Source organism: Apis cerana, linkage group LG1, assembly GCF_029169275.1.
Source record: "Apis cerana isolate GH-2021 linkage group LG1, AcerK_1.0, whole genome shotgun sequence".
In the NCBI taxonomy this organism is placed as follows: Eukaryota; Metazoa; Arthropoda; class Insecta; order Hymenoptera; family Apidae; genus Apis; species Apis cerana.
Genome location: NC_083852.1, coordinates 19,660,003 through 19,673,648, shown reverse-complemented (window position 1 = coordinate 19,673,648; position 13,646 = coordinate 19,660,003). Strand labels below are relative to the sequence as shown.

At 27.1% G+C, this 13,646-nt stretch overlaps 5 protein-coding genes across 11 annotated transcripts in view; 3 read left to right on the top strand and 2 right to left on the bottom strand.

The window, feature by feature from the left end:
* The window catches only part of LOC107992941 (hemicentin-1-like), a 119,106-nt gene extending 117,281 nt beyond the window's left edge, over window positions 1–1,825 (bottom strand). For all 3 annotated transcript variants that reach the window (XM_017049066.3, XM_028664399.2, XM_062087444.1), the window contains exon 1: window positions 1,418–1,825. In XM_017049066.3, the coding sequence (XP_016904555.1) occupies window positions 1,418–1,475 (58 nt within the window). In that variant the 5' untranslated portion in view covers window positions 1,476–1,825. The remainder of the gene's footprint in view (window positions 1–1,417) is intronic.
* A 900-nt stretch (window positions 1,826–2,725) lies between these two features.
* Window positions 2,726–6,524, top strand: LOC107992952 (regulator of chromosome condensation). 2 transcript variants are annotated; one of them, XM_017049087.3, is made up of 6 exons: window positions 2,726–3,019; window positions 3,127–3,210; window positions 3,560–3,939; window positions 4,030–4,396; window positions 4,499–4,771; window positions 4,865–6,524. In XM_017049087.3, coding segments are annotated over exons 1-6 (1,296 nt in total). In that variant the 5' UTR covers window positions 2,726–3,018; the 3' UTR covers window positions 5,056–6,524. The 2 variants fall into 2 exon arrangements, with proteins under 2 accessions (XP_016904576.1, XP_016904577.1); XM_017049088.3 differs by having other exon boundaries at window positions 2,944–3,019; window positions 3,449–3,939; window positions 4,865–5,549.
* LOC107992951 (mitochondrial import inner membrane translocase subunit Tim10) lies at window positions 5,689–5,992 on the bottom strand. Its single transcript, XM_017049086.3, has one exon. The coding sequence runs from the start codon at window positions 5,990–5,992 to the stop codon at window positions 5,717–5,719; it is 276 nt and encodes a 91-aa protein (XP_016904575.1). The 3' UTR covers window positions 5,689–5,716.
* Window positions 6,525–7,750: 1,226 nt separating the features above from the next.
* LOC107992938 (p53 and DNA damage-regulated protein 1) lies at window positions 7,751–10,332 on the top strand. 4 transcript variants are annotated; one of them, XM_017049060.2, is made up of 3 exons: window positions 7,751–8,242; window positions 9,711–9,939; window positions 10,018–10,332. In XM_017049060.2, the coding sequence occupies exons 1-3, from the start codon at window positions 8,237–8,239 to the stop codon at window positions 10,185–10,187; spliced, it is 405 nt and encodes a 134-aa protein (XP_016904549.2). In that variant the 5' UTR covers window positions 7,751–8,236; the 3' UTR covers window positions 10,188–10,332. The 4 variants fall into 4 exon arrangements, with proteins under 4 accessions (XP_016904549.2, XP_061943390.1, XP_016904550.2 ...); XM_017049061.3 differs by having other exon boundaries at window positions 7,757–8,090; XM_017049062.3 differs by having other exon boundaries at window positions 8,000–9,537.
* Window positions 10,333–10,485: 153 nt separating this feature from the next.
* On the top strand, window positions 10,486–13,402 carry LOC107992953 (protein misato). Its single transcript, XM_017049090.3, has 6 exons — window positions 10,486–11,038; window positions 11,395–11,496; window positions 11,586–11,666; window positions 11,749–12,198; window positions 12,267–13,083; window positions 13,165–13,402. Exons 2-6 carry the CDS (start codon window positions 11,419–11,421, stop codon window positions 13,371–13,373), a joined length of 1,635 nt encoding a protein of 544 aa, XP_016904579.1. The 5' UTR covers window positions 10,486–11,038; window positions 11,395–11,418; the 3' UTR covers window positions 13,374–13,402.
* Window positions 13,403–13,646: the final 244 nt, after the last annotated feature.

Here is a 13,646-nt window from a genome sequence, read left to right as displayed (position 1 = left end):
GGAGATCGGAGAATCGTGGAGAATCGATTCGTCGACCAATTAGTCGATAAAAATGGAAAAGCGCGGCCAGATGCCTCGCGATAGAGAAATATCACGATGGCATGGGATCCACGAAACCGCGACTCGAATAAATTCATCACCTTTCCATTCGGCCACGATATTTCGCCGATGTTGTTCCGTTCAACATTCTCGGTGAAACACAATTTTGCGAGGCCGAGTCGGTTAACCTTCCCTTCCTCTCCCATACTCCGGACGATTATCGAATTACCGGAAACGTTTCCCCCCATCGGTACCGTTCATCCCGCGGATTTTCCATCGGCCACGCTCGTACTTTCGAAATATCGGCCGAATGATTGATAACGAGAAAACTGGGTTGCGGATTTATTTTTTTCTCTTTCTCTCTCTCTCTCTTTTTGTTTCGCTTGATCCCTTTGTTCGTGCTTTCACAGGCCGATTGCCCGTTCACTTTGCCCTCCCCCATATCTACGTATATGTATTTATACTCGCGGCTATGGCGTTTCCTCTGAATTTTCGTTCACTTTTTATCGCGTATTTCCCATCGAATTTTATATCGCGCCTTACAAAATCAAACTTAATTCTTTCGTTCGTTTTTGCGTCTGTACAGTTCGCCGTCCCTTTTTCTTCTTTCTTATTTTCTTTCTAAATCATCTAAGAAAATCGTGAGAGATCGAAGAAAGAAAGTTGAGGAAGCAAAAAGAGCGATAGAGGATAGATAGATCTCTGGAAAAAGCGTTGCAAATCGAAAGCAAGGATCTCGAAAATATCCGATATCGAAGGTAACGGTTTCTTCGGGAGCAAAAGACCTCGATGCTCGAGAGAATTTAGAAAATGCAAGAATACGTCGTCTTCTTCCCGTCGTTTCTTCGTCGTTCAATGCTCTCCCCCGACAATAGTATTGTACTTGTTAAAAGCACGTGTAAACTTGCTGGCAAAACGATGCGCAGTTTCTTGCATTTGAGAAACCACTTAGTCTGATTGAGAGAGCGGCCACTTGCTCCCCGATGCATGATCGAGTCTAATCGATTCGATTAGAGACAAGCTCCGAATAGATCTTGTCAAACGGGCTAAGCTTTTTCGCGAGCATATTCACGGAAAGATTTAAGGAACTGGTTTTTACAAAAGATCAACTTGCGTTGCGCTTTAACCGAAGTAAAGAAAAATTTTTATATTCACTTTCAATTTGAATATTTTTATATCGATAGCAATAAGTATTTGATAAATAAATACAATAAATATGAAGGCGCAAATTTTCGATACATGTAATAAAAAAAAATCTAAAACAATCGTGATTACAAAATTTACTTGGTAATGTTCGAAACAAGGATAAAAGAAAATAGGAAAGAAATATTTCAGCTGGAACGATGGGACGATGAAAAAGGAATGTTTTCAAACTTACCGCCAAGAAGGATATGCACGAGAAGCGGAAGAAATCTGTATTGGCGCACTTTCGTCATGATTCTTGATTTTTCTACATGAACCGCTCTTCTTATCGCAGAACTCTCGATTTCAAACTGATGCAATTTGTTCGTTCCTTCGAACGTGATTCAAACACAAACCCGCGAATTTCAAAAGTTCCTTCGATTACGAACAAACATGTTATAAATAATCGTATGAAATATTTTTCTTTTCGATTTTTTAAAAGAAAAAAATAAATGACGACGAAGTTTGAATGAAAGGGAACACGGAATGGTGAATCGTCGAGTCGAAAGAGTTCGAACGGAAAAGACCGTTCGACAGACAAAGTCCACGAGAAGTTGCGCGGACGAAGTCTCGGCTTCGACTGGCGCGCACCAACGTATCTGACCCCTCTGATAACCGGCCAGCCCCCTCTGGTTCAAATTCATCCCCTTCCCTCTTCACCCTGTCTGACTCCATCTCTCGTCGACTGTCTACGAGACATATCGTGGATCAAAAGGGATCAACTTAGACGAGGTACCCTTTTGCTCTTTTTAATTTGCAACTTAGCATGAATCGTATCGCATTCTTAATAAGGAATAAATTGAGGACATCGAATAATTCGAAGCGTGCATCGAAATCGTCGTGTTGATTGAATGAATTTAAAACACCGTAGTAAAACGCATGAGAGAAATCATTGCACGTTGTATAATAGAGCCTTTTCCAAAGTTGTTCCATTTCCTTCCAATAATATTTCCACTCTGCCATTCCCTTCAAATCAAATATTCACTCGTGGAGTTGAATTAACACGGTTTTTTATTTCATTTGTCACTTTTATTTTTCTCTTTTTTTACGTTTCATGATATTATCAACGAAATCTTGTTTAAAAATATTTGATCCATACTGCCAAATCCGCAAACATTCCTGGAAAGAATAAGACAATAAGAAGTATGATACAACAATTAGATAAAACTATGATATGATAAGCAATTTGACGTAACGGGAGATATTATAATTAGACTTTTATAATGAATTATCTATAAGGAAAATAAGTTTTTACTTGTTTACGTATTTTATATATTTTAATATTCACAAATTAGATCTTAAATGATTCGATAATAAAAAATTATTGTATTTTCTAAACATAATATATCATCACTGGAAATATGTATAGTAATAAATAAAAACTAAAATATTTATTTATGATAATTATATAAATAGACATATATGTGTACATAAATATTATTAAATGCATCGTGACTGGCTTAAAATAATCTGTTCTTCTTATTGACGATTAAATGCTTGTCGCAATTTAAACAATCCCAAATAAACCGGATCAAAATGTGCACATACGTATTAAATAGTCAAAAAGGAAGGGATAAAATTTCCGTTAGAAGAATTATGTTTTGTATATCGGAAGTGAAGTCTATAGTTGAAAATCAGCCGACGATAATAACGTGACGCGTTTTCTGTGTAAGCCAGACGTTAGCGCCTCTCGTGAGTTGCGCAACAGTCGCGAGGTCAGCATCATTGTAACTTTTGGCGCCAATTGACTACAAGGCGCTATATATTCCATTTACAAAACAATTATATTAAAAAAGTAGTACGTATATAAGTGGCGATATTAAAATCGCTTATTTATCCATACGTGACAGTCATAAAAAGAGTTTTATGCACATATTTGTAAACATAACCTTGGTATACTTTTAGTGCCGCCAAGGAAAGCAACAAAACGGCCAGCTCACAATTCTGCAAAAGGCCCACGAGAGCCAAAACAGATAAGGAAAAAACAAGGTAAATTATTATTTCGTTAGTATTAAGTTATTTTTTACAATTTATTTTTAGCGTCGAAAAATATATTAGCCCAGAAAAATTTGATCGAAATATATAACCGCGAAGCACATGGATATGTTTAGACAATGTGTTTCACGATCGATAATTATTGCTTTCTTTTAATTGGTAGTTAGAAATAAATTAGTATTTTTTAGATAAAAAATTTCGTGAAACCGTCGTAATAATTTTTCTGTTATAGTGCCGCGAATATTACGTGTCCTGCGGCAAATGTGGATCGGCACAAACATAATTGTACCTCTCTAAACCAAATACCATAAAATAGTACTAGACATTTGCATGCATTTCACAGAATTAGTTGTGAAACCTGATTTACGACAATCTGCGACTGGCGGCGTATTATTAGTATTTGGACAAGGCGATGTTGGACAACTAGGTTTAGGAGAAGAAGTTGTTGAAAAAACACGACCAGCAGTTGTACCTGGATATCAAGATATAATATCTGTAGCAGCTGGTGGTATGCACAATGTGTGCCTAAGACAAACCGGAGAAGTATTAACATTTGGATGCAATGACGAAGGAGCATTGGGACGAGATACATCTAAGGATGGTTCTGAGACTGAACCAGGTTCCGTTGAATTACCAAATAAAGCTATTCAAGTGACAGCTGGAGATTCTCATAGTGCTGCTTTATTAGAAGATGGACGAGTTTTTGCGTGGGGCTCTTTTAGGGTATAATTTTTTTTTATATTTTAAATATAAATTTTCTTATATTATTAATTTTAAATTGCATTGATGTTAACAAAATTATATTTCTTTAAGGATTCTCATGGTACTATGGGTCTAACATTAAAAGGAAATGAACGATTTCCAATAGAAATACTGCCTAATGTAAACGTAGTTAAAATAGCATCTGGTGCTGATCATTTAGTGTTACTTGATAAAAATGGACATGTATATACATGCGGTTGTGGAGAACAAGGTCAATTGGGACGAGTAGCTGCCAGAACAGCTAGTAGAAATACCCGTCATGGTATGGGTCCTTTATTAACTCCTGGTTTAGTTGAATTTAAAGTTACTAAAAAATTAGAATTTGATGATATTTGGGCTGGAACATATTGTACATTTGCTAAAGAATATCAAAAGGGAGATATATATGTATTTGGATTAAATAATTATTATCAAATTGGTAAGTTAAAATAAAACATTAATAAATAAAAATGCATAAAAATTCGTGATTCTTTTAAAAAATTATAAAAATTATAAAAATAATTCCAAATAACAATTTTAGGCTTAAAAGATCCCGTAACTCATTTTCATCCACAAGTTTCAAAAACATTTAGTGGAAAAGTTTGGAGGCATATTAGCAGTGGGCAACATCATACTATTGCCTTAGATGATTCTGGTCAAGTATTTGTTATGGGCCGTAAAGAATATGGACGTCTTGGACTTGGTTCTAATTGTTTGGATGCAAAAGAATTAACACTAGTTCCTAATTTAAGTTCCTTTAAATGTATTGATGTTGCAGCAGGCAGTGCCCAATCTTTTGCTGTCACTGAATTAGGTAGCACTTTTTTGCTAACATCATTACTTAACATCATTATTCTTATATTATTATATTGTTAAATATATAGTATTTTTATCTTTGTATGTATAGGAGATTTATATTCATGGGGTATGGGTTCAAGTGGCCAGCTAGGTACGGGAGAAGAAGAGGATGTTGAAGAACCTACACTAGTCAAAGGAAAACAATTGGAAGGAAAAACAGTAGTACGAGTCGCGGGTGGAGGTCAACATACATTAACATTAGCAACAATTCATCCAATGAAAGAAAAAACAGCTGGTTAATATTAAATGACTTGTTAGATTTAAATTTAAAGTGTTTCATATATGTGATAATAATTTGGACAACGAAGGGAAAAAAGGAATTAATGATTTTTATTCTCCTTGAACAAAAATTACATTGAAGGAGAAACTAACAAATAAAACTAATTCTGAAGATGTATCGTAATTTCGATAGTAAAACGATACTTATATTTGTACATAATTTTTTTGTGCTAAAAAAAATTGCATCATTGTGTTTATATAATTAATATATCGACTGATTTTTTGATTGCATTGTTATTTTTTCTACTTGATTGTATTATGATGAAATAAAACACTTTTCTACTTGTGAATTATATATTATTAAAAAAATGTATCTTTGTTATATAGACCTGAATTAAGTTTTATTACTTATATTAATGTTTCAAAATATTAAGTATTTAATTAATTCTGAATCATATTTAAATTTTATTCACATTGTATAATTAAATACAGAATAAAGATGTTATTATAATTTATTCTATGTTTTTAAAAATTGTTCAATTGTTAATATAATAAATATAATTGATGTAATTATTAATCATCCTTTAGAAAGATTGAAATCTTAAAAAAATTTTATATTAGATAGAATGAATAAAAATAAAATTACCATTGATATCTCTCTTAATAAACTATTTTATTTTGTTTAACTTAATTTTGGTTGCTCTACAATTTTGCCTTCTTGCAAAGAAATTTGTTGTAATTTTTTTCCAATACGTTCTTGTACATCCAAGTATTTAGCAATACAACGATCAAGACATACAGATTCACCTTTACTTAATTCTGAACTAGTATACTTAGGTGGAATACATTTTCTATGACATGCTGCTGTCATACGATGAAACATATCAGTCATCATTTCTATTTCTATGTCTCGTACTAACTTCAATTGTTCTTCACTAAACTGAGGTAATCCAGCCATTTTTTAAATAATTATCAATTATTATTTTACAATTATTTAAATGCACAAATAAGTCTAATTATTATTAGAAATCTGGAACTGTCTCGTTTTCATATTTTTATATCTTTTTGCATTTATATTTTTTCTTGCTTTTGAAAAAGCATATACTCCTATTCCAGCAGATATAAACCTGTAAAAAAAGATTACCTACTTACTAAGTTCAAAATTAGATTGAATATATAATATTAAAGATAACGATTATATATTATTAAATACAAAGAAATGTTATTAAATTTTAAATAAAAATACAAGTACATGATTTTTATGTAAAAAGTTAACCACAAAAAACGGCTATTACGACAGAACAGCGATTGAAATATCTTACATTTACATACCTACCATCCAATCGCTATCTTCGTACAATTTTGTAAAGCCATTCTTTTTTAAATGTCGTAAAATATCTCTATAATAAAAATTAATTGTTTATATACCTGTACATTCATTCATACAACTTTGTGACCACGCTATTATGCGATCATGTGACTAAGTAAAATACGATCATGTAATTTTTACCATAGATGACGTACAATATAGATCTAACATTACATATTATGAAACATATTATGAAACACTGAATTAAAAAAACTTAATAAAATATATATCAGACTACTTTTTAATTTACTTTCCATGTATAAAATAAAAAAAGAATAAATATATATGATGTGATATAAAAAATAAAAATATAAAAATAAAAGTTACATATTACATATTAATTAAAAATAAAATTAAATCGAAAAAATTATTTGAAATAATAATTTACATTAATTACTTTCAACTAATAGCAAATAAAACAATTTCAACTCTTGATAAAAAGATTTATTTAACGTAACGTGCACAACGTAATAAATTAATACAGTTGGCTACATATTATTATTATTACTTGTTTAATAAAATTATTCAAGTTTTTAATCAATAAATTCAGTAAAAAAAATTATTAAAATTAATCAAATATCGGAGTGAGCGCGTAAATTTTATTAAACAAGTATAGATAAGCAGAATAAATAAATAACGGAAATTAGAGAACAGAAAGAAAATTGCGAAATCGCCATCTTTGGAATGCCGCAAATGAAACTAAACAAAAAAAAAAGTAAATTATAGAAGAGCAAATAGATAGAATAAAAATTAATCATCAATACTATCTTTTGAATGTTAAAAATATTTTTCCAAAAATATTGGAAAGATGGTATTAATCCTTAATTTTTATTGTATTTTGCTCTGTTTAATACTTAAGAGATAGCGTTGATAGTTAATTCTTTTTTATTTTTATTATTTGCTTTTTACTGTTTTTTTTTTTATTACTTATTTTTCTTATATTATATTTGTGTTATAAAATTTGTGTCTTCAAAACATGATTCCAATATTTGATTAATTTTATTGTTTTCTTTTCATCAAAATTTTCAATTTTTTACCTTTTATTTTTATTATATATAATTAATATTTATAATTATAAAAGCAAGTACAATATAAATAAATTTAATATTATAATATCAATATTATAATATTATAATATATTTAAATCTATTTTTATGAAAAAATTTTATTTATATACGAGTACAACTCATGAACAACTCAACAATCAAAAAATCTATGAATACAATTCAATATATATATAATATGTACAGGGTATATATACAATGCATAGAAATATTTATCAAGAGATCTATTAAAGAAATTATATTTAAAATTTATTTATATATATTATATAATATATTAACTTTTATGATTGAATATAATTTTTACATTTAAAAAATGGCGTATCAAACATTCTCTTTTTTTACGTAATTGATATTTTAGAATATGAAAAATAAAATTCTATTAAATGTTTATCTTATATTCCATTAAATAATTTATTTTATTTCTCATTCATAATATTAATATTATTAATTCTAATAAGAAAATTAAATAGGAATGTTCCATGAAAATTTTACAAAGGCTTTTCGTTTCTGTATACTTCGATATATATGGAAAAAGACATTTGAACATCGAAGCATTCTATTGGTTATTTCTCATAGTCGTGCTATGTTATTAAATCGATGAAGTTGGAAACAATATTGAAAAGGTTAAAAAACTTTAAAGTTTTTAAAACATAAAAGAAGAAATGTATTAGATAATAAATTTATTTTGTGTTTCATTTATGATTTTAATTTAATGAAACAGATTAATTGATAATAAAAATACTGATTTACTTATTTGCGTACAGTGATTATGAAGGTAATTGCTGTTTAAAAAAATTAATTTATTTTATAATATCTTTATAAATACTGTCATATATAATAATTTTAATATATAAAAATTAAAGTTAAATTAACGTGAAATGTTAAAACAAAACAATTTTTTTACTCATAATATCGATATTACATGGAAAACATTCGTTCGCGAAACTTGTGATACTATTCCAACAATATTTGAAAAGAAAGATCATTGCTTATGTTTTAAAGGAGATGAAGCAAAGAAGGCATATGAAGAAATTATATCCGAGCAAAGTGATATGACTTTACAATCTGAACATAAACATAAATTAAAAACGTTTAATAATCGAAATTCAATATCAAAACCGTTTGAATCGATGAATGAAAAAAAGAAGAATCAGTTTACTAAGGAAAAAGTGACAATCAATGCAATATTAAAAGCAGTAGAACAAAAAGACTTAAAATTTTTATCAAAATATGTAACGTGGGAAAATGTTAATTTGACTGATGATTTTGGTTGGACCCCTCTCATGTCAGCTGCATATTGTGGTCATTTGGATATTATAGAATTTTTATTAAACCTTGGTGCCAATAAAAAAGCTAAAGAAAAGTCTGGTCTTACTGCGGCACAATTGGCATTAAAAAAAAATTATTTGAATATAGTTGCATTACTTAAGAAAAAATCAGAATTTGTATCTAACAAAACATTACAAGAAAGAGATACAAATGATTCAGAAAAAAATGCAGATACTTTGTTACAGATAAAATCTGAATCTGGACTTTTGAAAAATTATAAAGACAATATACACAGAGATAATGATAATATAGAGGAAGGATTCAATGAGGGATTTTATTGTAAAATTTGTAAGACTAATTTTTACCAAACAACTTGGAAGAAACATGAAACATCTACACTTCATATTTTCAATAGTAAACCAAAATTAAAAAACACAATGTACGGGATATCAAAACAAAATAAAGGTTATAAAATATTATTAAATTGTGGATGGGATGAACAAGGTGGTCTTGGCCCTACAGGAAAAGGAATAAAATATCCTATTAAAACCTGTTTAAAATCTGATAGAAAAGGATTAGGACAATGTAATGAAAAAGAATATAGAGTGACTCATTTTAAACCTAAAGATCCTGCAGCAGTTAGTGATTTTAGAACATTTAAGCAAAAATGTTTGAAGAAAAAAGATAGAGAAAAATTACTTGATAGGGAAATTAGAAGAGAGAAAGCATTACGTATTGCTCTATCTTAAAATAATACATAAATGATTAATATTTGATAATATTTTTAAGACTGAATAGAATGTAATTTTGATTTTTTATATGTTTTTTAAATGTTTTTTTCTTTTATTACCATTCAGTTTAAGAATTATACCATTGTTAATTACAATTACAATTACAGAAACATTTTATTATGTAATACAATAATATTCATAATATATAAAATATAAAATAATTAATTATAATTTTTGTTGTAGATGAAATTTGATCAGCAGAAGGCTTTAAAACATATACAACAAGTGGAAGAAAAAGCAGGTGAGATTCTTACTGATCGACAAGAAATAATTGCTTTGGATAAAAGAAGAAATAATGATAGAGTTGGAATGAGGGCACTCCAGAAAGAGAATTGTGAGAAAATTTGGTTAACTATTGGACCATTATTAATTAAAATGCCATCCAAAATTGCAGAAGAATTACTTATTAAAGGTATTTTCATTTATTATTTTTCTTTTATAATTTTAAAAAATAAATAAAAATTAATTATATTTTTTTTTCATATTACAGATCAAAAAGAATGTGACATAGAAATTAATAAGTTAAGAAGTAATTTAAAAGTTAAAGTGAATGAATTAAGAGATTTAGAACTTAATCCACCTGTCCCAGGTTTAATGTTGCAACCTATGTCTTATAAGGAAATGTCAGCAATAAAACAAAATTTGGGTCAAAATTCTTAAATATATCTAAGATTTAAAATAAGATATTATTATTATAATACAATAATATATATATAATATGTTATCTAATATAATATTATAAAAATATATATTACATTATAAAATTAAAATTAATAATTATATATTATTATTATTTACTAAGTAATTTTGATAATTTATTTAAATTATTTTTTTCCATCTAACATTATAATATTTACGTGTGTATCAATATTGGTTTATTAGTTAAAAAAATTTTTTTTTAACATAGATATAAGTATAAAATTGTAAATGATTTATTACCAGTCTATCTTTTAATCCAATTTTTAATCCAGTTTGAATTATATATAAATTTGTATAAAAATTTATCATATTTTTTTATAAATTTTTTTTTTCCCCAATTTAAAAATGTATTATAGAAACATTTTAACATTTGATTATGAATTAAATAAGATAAAAATAAATAAACAAAAATAATAAAAATATTCTAAATTTAATATGATATAAAATATAATAAATTTTAGAATATTTATATATTCATAAAATTATTAAAATTTATAATATATAGATATGAATTATCTATATATTATTTTCATTTTCATTTTATCATATATAATATTTTTTATATCCTGAATAACATTATTTACCATTTCAATTTTATCACATTAATTTACTTATCGTATTACCATTATCAAATTAATTTATTATTTATTCAGAAAAAAATCCATTTGTTTCAAAAAGTAAATGTTATTAAATTTTGACTTATAAATATACAATACAGTTTTGTTAGTTTTTAAAACTTAACCTTATTTTTTGTAATTCTTTGTTCAATATAATACGATTTTGAATGACACAGCATATATTTAAGAATTTAAGTATGTATTATTTTATATTCTTTGGAAAATGTAATGTATTTAACATATATCATTATAACATTATATATAGTATATTTTACCATGAAATATAAACATACATATTAGTAATGAATATGGAAGCAAATTTAGACATCTTTTAGACAACAGAAACCTACTTAATAATTTTTAGTGAAATTGAATTAACTTATTTTGAATTTAATACATTTTTATTATCTAAGAAATTATAATATTTTGTTAATAATATATATATTTATGTATATATATATATTTATAATTTGTATGAAATAATAAATTCGTAATATTATACACGTGTATTTCGTATATATATATTTTCAATTAATCATATAAAAATTTAGATTGGACAATATACATAATATAAAATGACATCTCGAGAAATATTAACTATTCAATTAGGTCATTATTCCAATTTTATTGGTGCTCATTGGTGGAATATACAGGTATTTTCAAATAATATATTAATCATAAAATTATAAGATTATAAGATATAGTGTATAATAATTGTTAATCTTTATTTAAATATTTTTAGGAAACTAATTTCTCTTATGATCCTGATAACCCATCAGAAATAAATAATGACGTATTGTATAGAGAGGGTGAAAATTTAAAAGTATAAATATATAGAAATATATTTCAAAAATATAATATAAAAGTTTATAATTTTTTTCTAATTGAATTATAATTTTTTTCAGAAACAAGTTACTTATACTCCCAGATTACTTCTTTTAGATTTGAAAGGAGCATTTGGATATTTAAAAGAAGAAGGTTCTTTGTATGATACTCAATCAAAAGAAGTTCAACAATCCTTATGGGATGATGAAAAAGTGGAGATCTTGAAAGAAGAAACAATTGATAAACCTCAATTTATTAAAAGTTTAGATGAACCATCTACAACCTCAGATTCAGCATCAACATCATTTAATTTGGAAAATAATACTAATTCATGGGTAGATTATCTATTACCTAGATTTCATCCTAGAACAGTGAATGTCATTAAACAATATAGACACAATGACACAATGCATCCATTTAATGTTTTTACTTATGGAAATAATTTATGGAATACGGAACAATTTTCAGATGATTTTTCAGAAAGAATAAGAACATATGTAGAAGAATGTGATTTAATGCAAGGTTTTCAGGTAAGTGGTTATTTGTACTTATGTAGATAATTTATAATATATAATCCTAAAATATTTTGAAATTACAGGTAATTTTAGATTCTGTGGATGGTTTTGCTGGAATTGGGACATCATGCATACAATATTTAAGAGATGAATATGGAAAAAGTATAGTGTCATTTCCATGTATGGACAGTAAAAAATCTGAACCTTCCACATCTAACATGATTAAGATACTTAATACAGCTTTATGTTGGCAACATTTAGGAGAACATGCTTCATTATTTAGTCCACTCTGTTGTGCACAAACTGTTTGGCCAAAAATTGAAGATCCACGAATATTTAATTATTTAACATATAATTCTGAACTAAAATATCATAGCAGTGTACTTTTAGCAACTGCTTTGGATACATTAACTATTAGGTATAGACGAAAAGAATATCCAAACGTGGTTTTATCCGATTTATGCGCAGATCTTAACAAAATGGGTAGAAAAGCAGTCGCAACAAGTTTAACTTTACCATTCCCAATGAGTGCAAAAACAGATTTAATTGATGTACTTGATAATTTCGAAGGAAATTTGTGGACAAGTTTAACACCAAATTGTGATATATCAATGGATAAAAATATGCAAAGCATAGTATTACGAGGAATTTCTGAAGAAAGATTAAAACGGCCTATTTCTTATGCAATGAAACAAATATCAAAACCAGCATATAGATGTTCTACCGTACATGAAATGATGATGCTTTATTTATCATGTAATAGTCATGCATCAGCAACATATTTATCAAATATTTCATCACCATTGAACATAAGATTTCCATATCCAAAGATTTTTAATAATAATATTACTGAAACTGGAGATATTATTGATTGTCCTTGGAGATTATTAGAAGGAACAGGTATGTAAATCATATAAATCATATAAAATCTTTTTATATTATATTTAATTCTTTATAAATTTTCATAAATTTTTATTTTAGATGTACAATCTGTTCCTGTTATGGCTGGTTTACATAGTGGAAATAATCTTAGTGCAATGTATGAGTCTTTATATAATCAGTTAAGTAGAATAAAAAGTATAAAAAAATTTCATGTATTTACAGACTCTGGTTTGGAAGAAGATGAATTTAATGAATGTCTTAATCATTTGCTCGATTGTAAAGAAAATTACGAAGATCATTACATTTAAATATTACTAACTTTATTCATATTACATTACATATATTCTTTTATAAAAACCTTAACTTCCTATTATTTTGTATTTCATTTTTATTACATATGTAATTATAATCGTAAACGTATTTTGCAAGAAGAAAATCGACATAACATTAATTAAAAAAAGTAAATGCATACTGTTAATTAAGTTTTTTCCTCAACTTTCTGACTAAAAGGTTCTTAAAAATGGGAGTGCCGAGACACACCCTTATTATTAGATTTCGTATTGAACATTGGAAGTGCGAAA

What these genes read in the sequence shown, in the direction of transcription:
- LOC107992952 (XM_017049087.3), top strand. An exon ending in AAATAATTATTATCAAATTG is followed by an intron (nt 4,397 to 4,498) that starts GTAAGTTAAAAT and finishes TAACAATTTTAG; the next exon opens with GCTTAAAAGATCCCGTAACT. An exon ending in TTTTGCTGTCACTGAATTAG is followed by an intron (nt 4,772 to 4,864) that starts GTAGCACTTTTT and finishes TTGTATGTATAG; the next exon opens with GAGATTTATATTCATGGGGT.
- LOC107992951 (XM_017049086.3), bottom strand. Translation starts at nt 5,992, where the DNA reads ATGGCTGGATTACCTCAGTTTAGTGAAGAACAATTGAAGTTAGTACGA.
- LOC107992938 (XM_062087406.1), top strand. Translation starts at nt 8,520, where the DNA reads ATGACTTTACAATCTGAACATAAACATAAATTAAAAACGTTTAATAAT.
- LOC107992953 (XM_017049090.3), top strand. Translation starts at nt 11,419, where the DNA reads ATGACATCTCGAGAAATATTAACTATTCAATTAGGTCATTATTCCAAT. An exon ending in CTCATTGGTGGAATATACAG is followed by an intron (nt 11,497 to 11,585) that starts GTATTTTCAAAT and finishes AAATATTTTTAG; the next exon opens with GAAACTAATTTCTCTTATGA. An exon ending in ATTTAATGCAAGGTTTTCAG is followed by an intron (nt 12,199 to 12,266) that starts GTAAGTGGTTAT and finishes TTGAAATTACAG; the next exon opens with GTAATTTTAGATTCTGTGGA.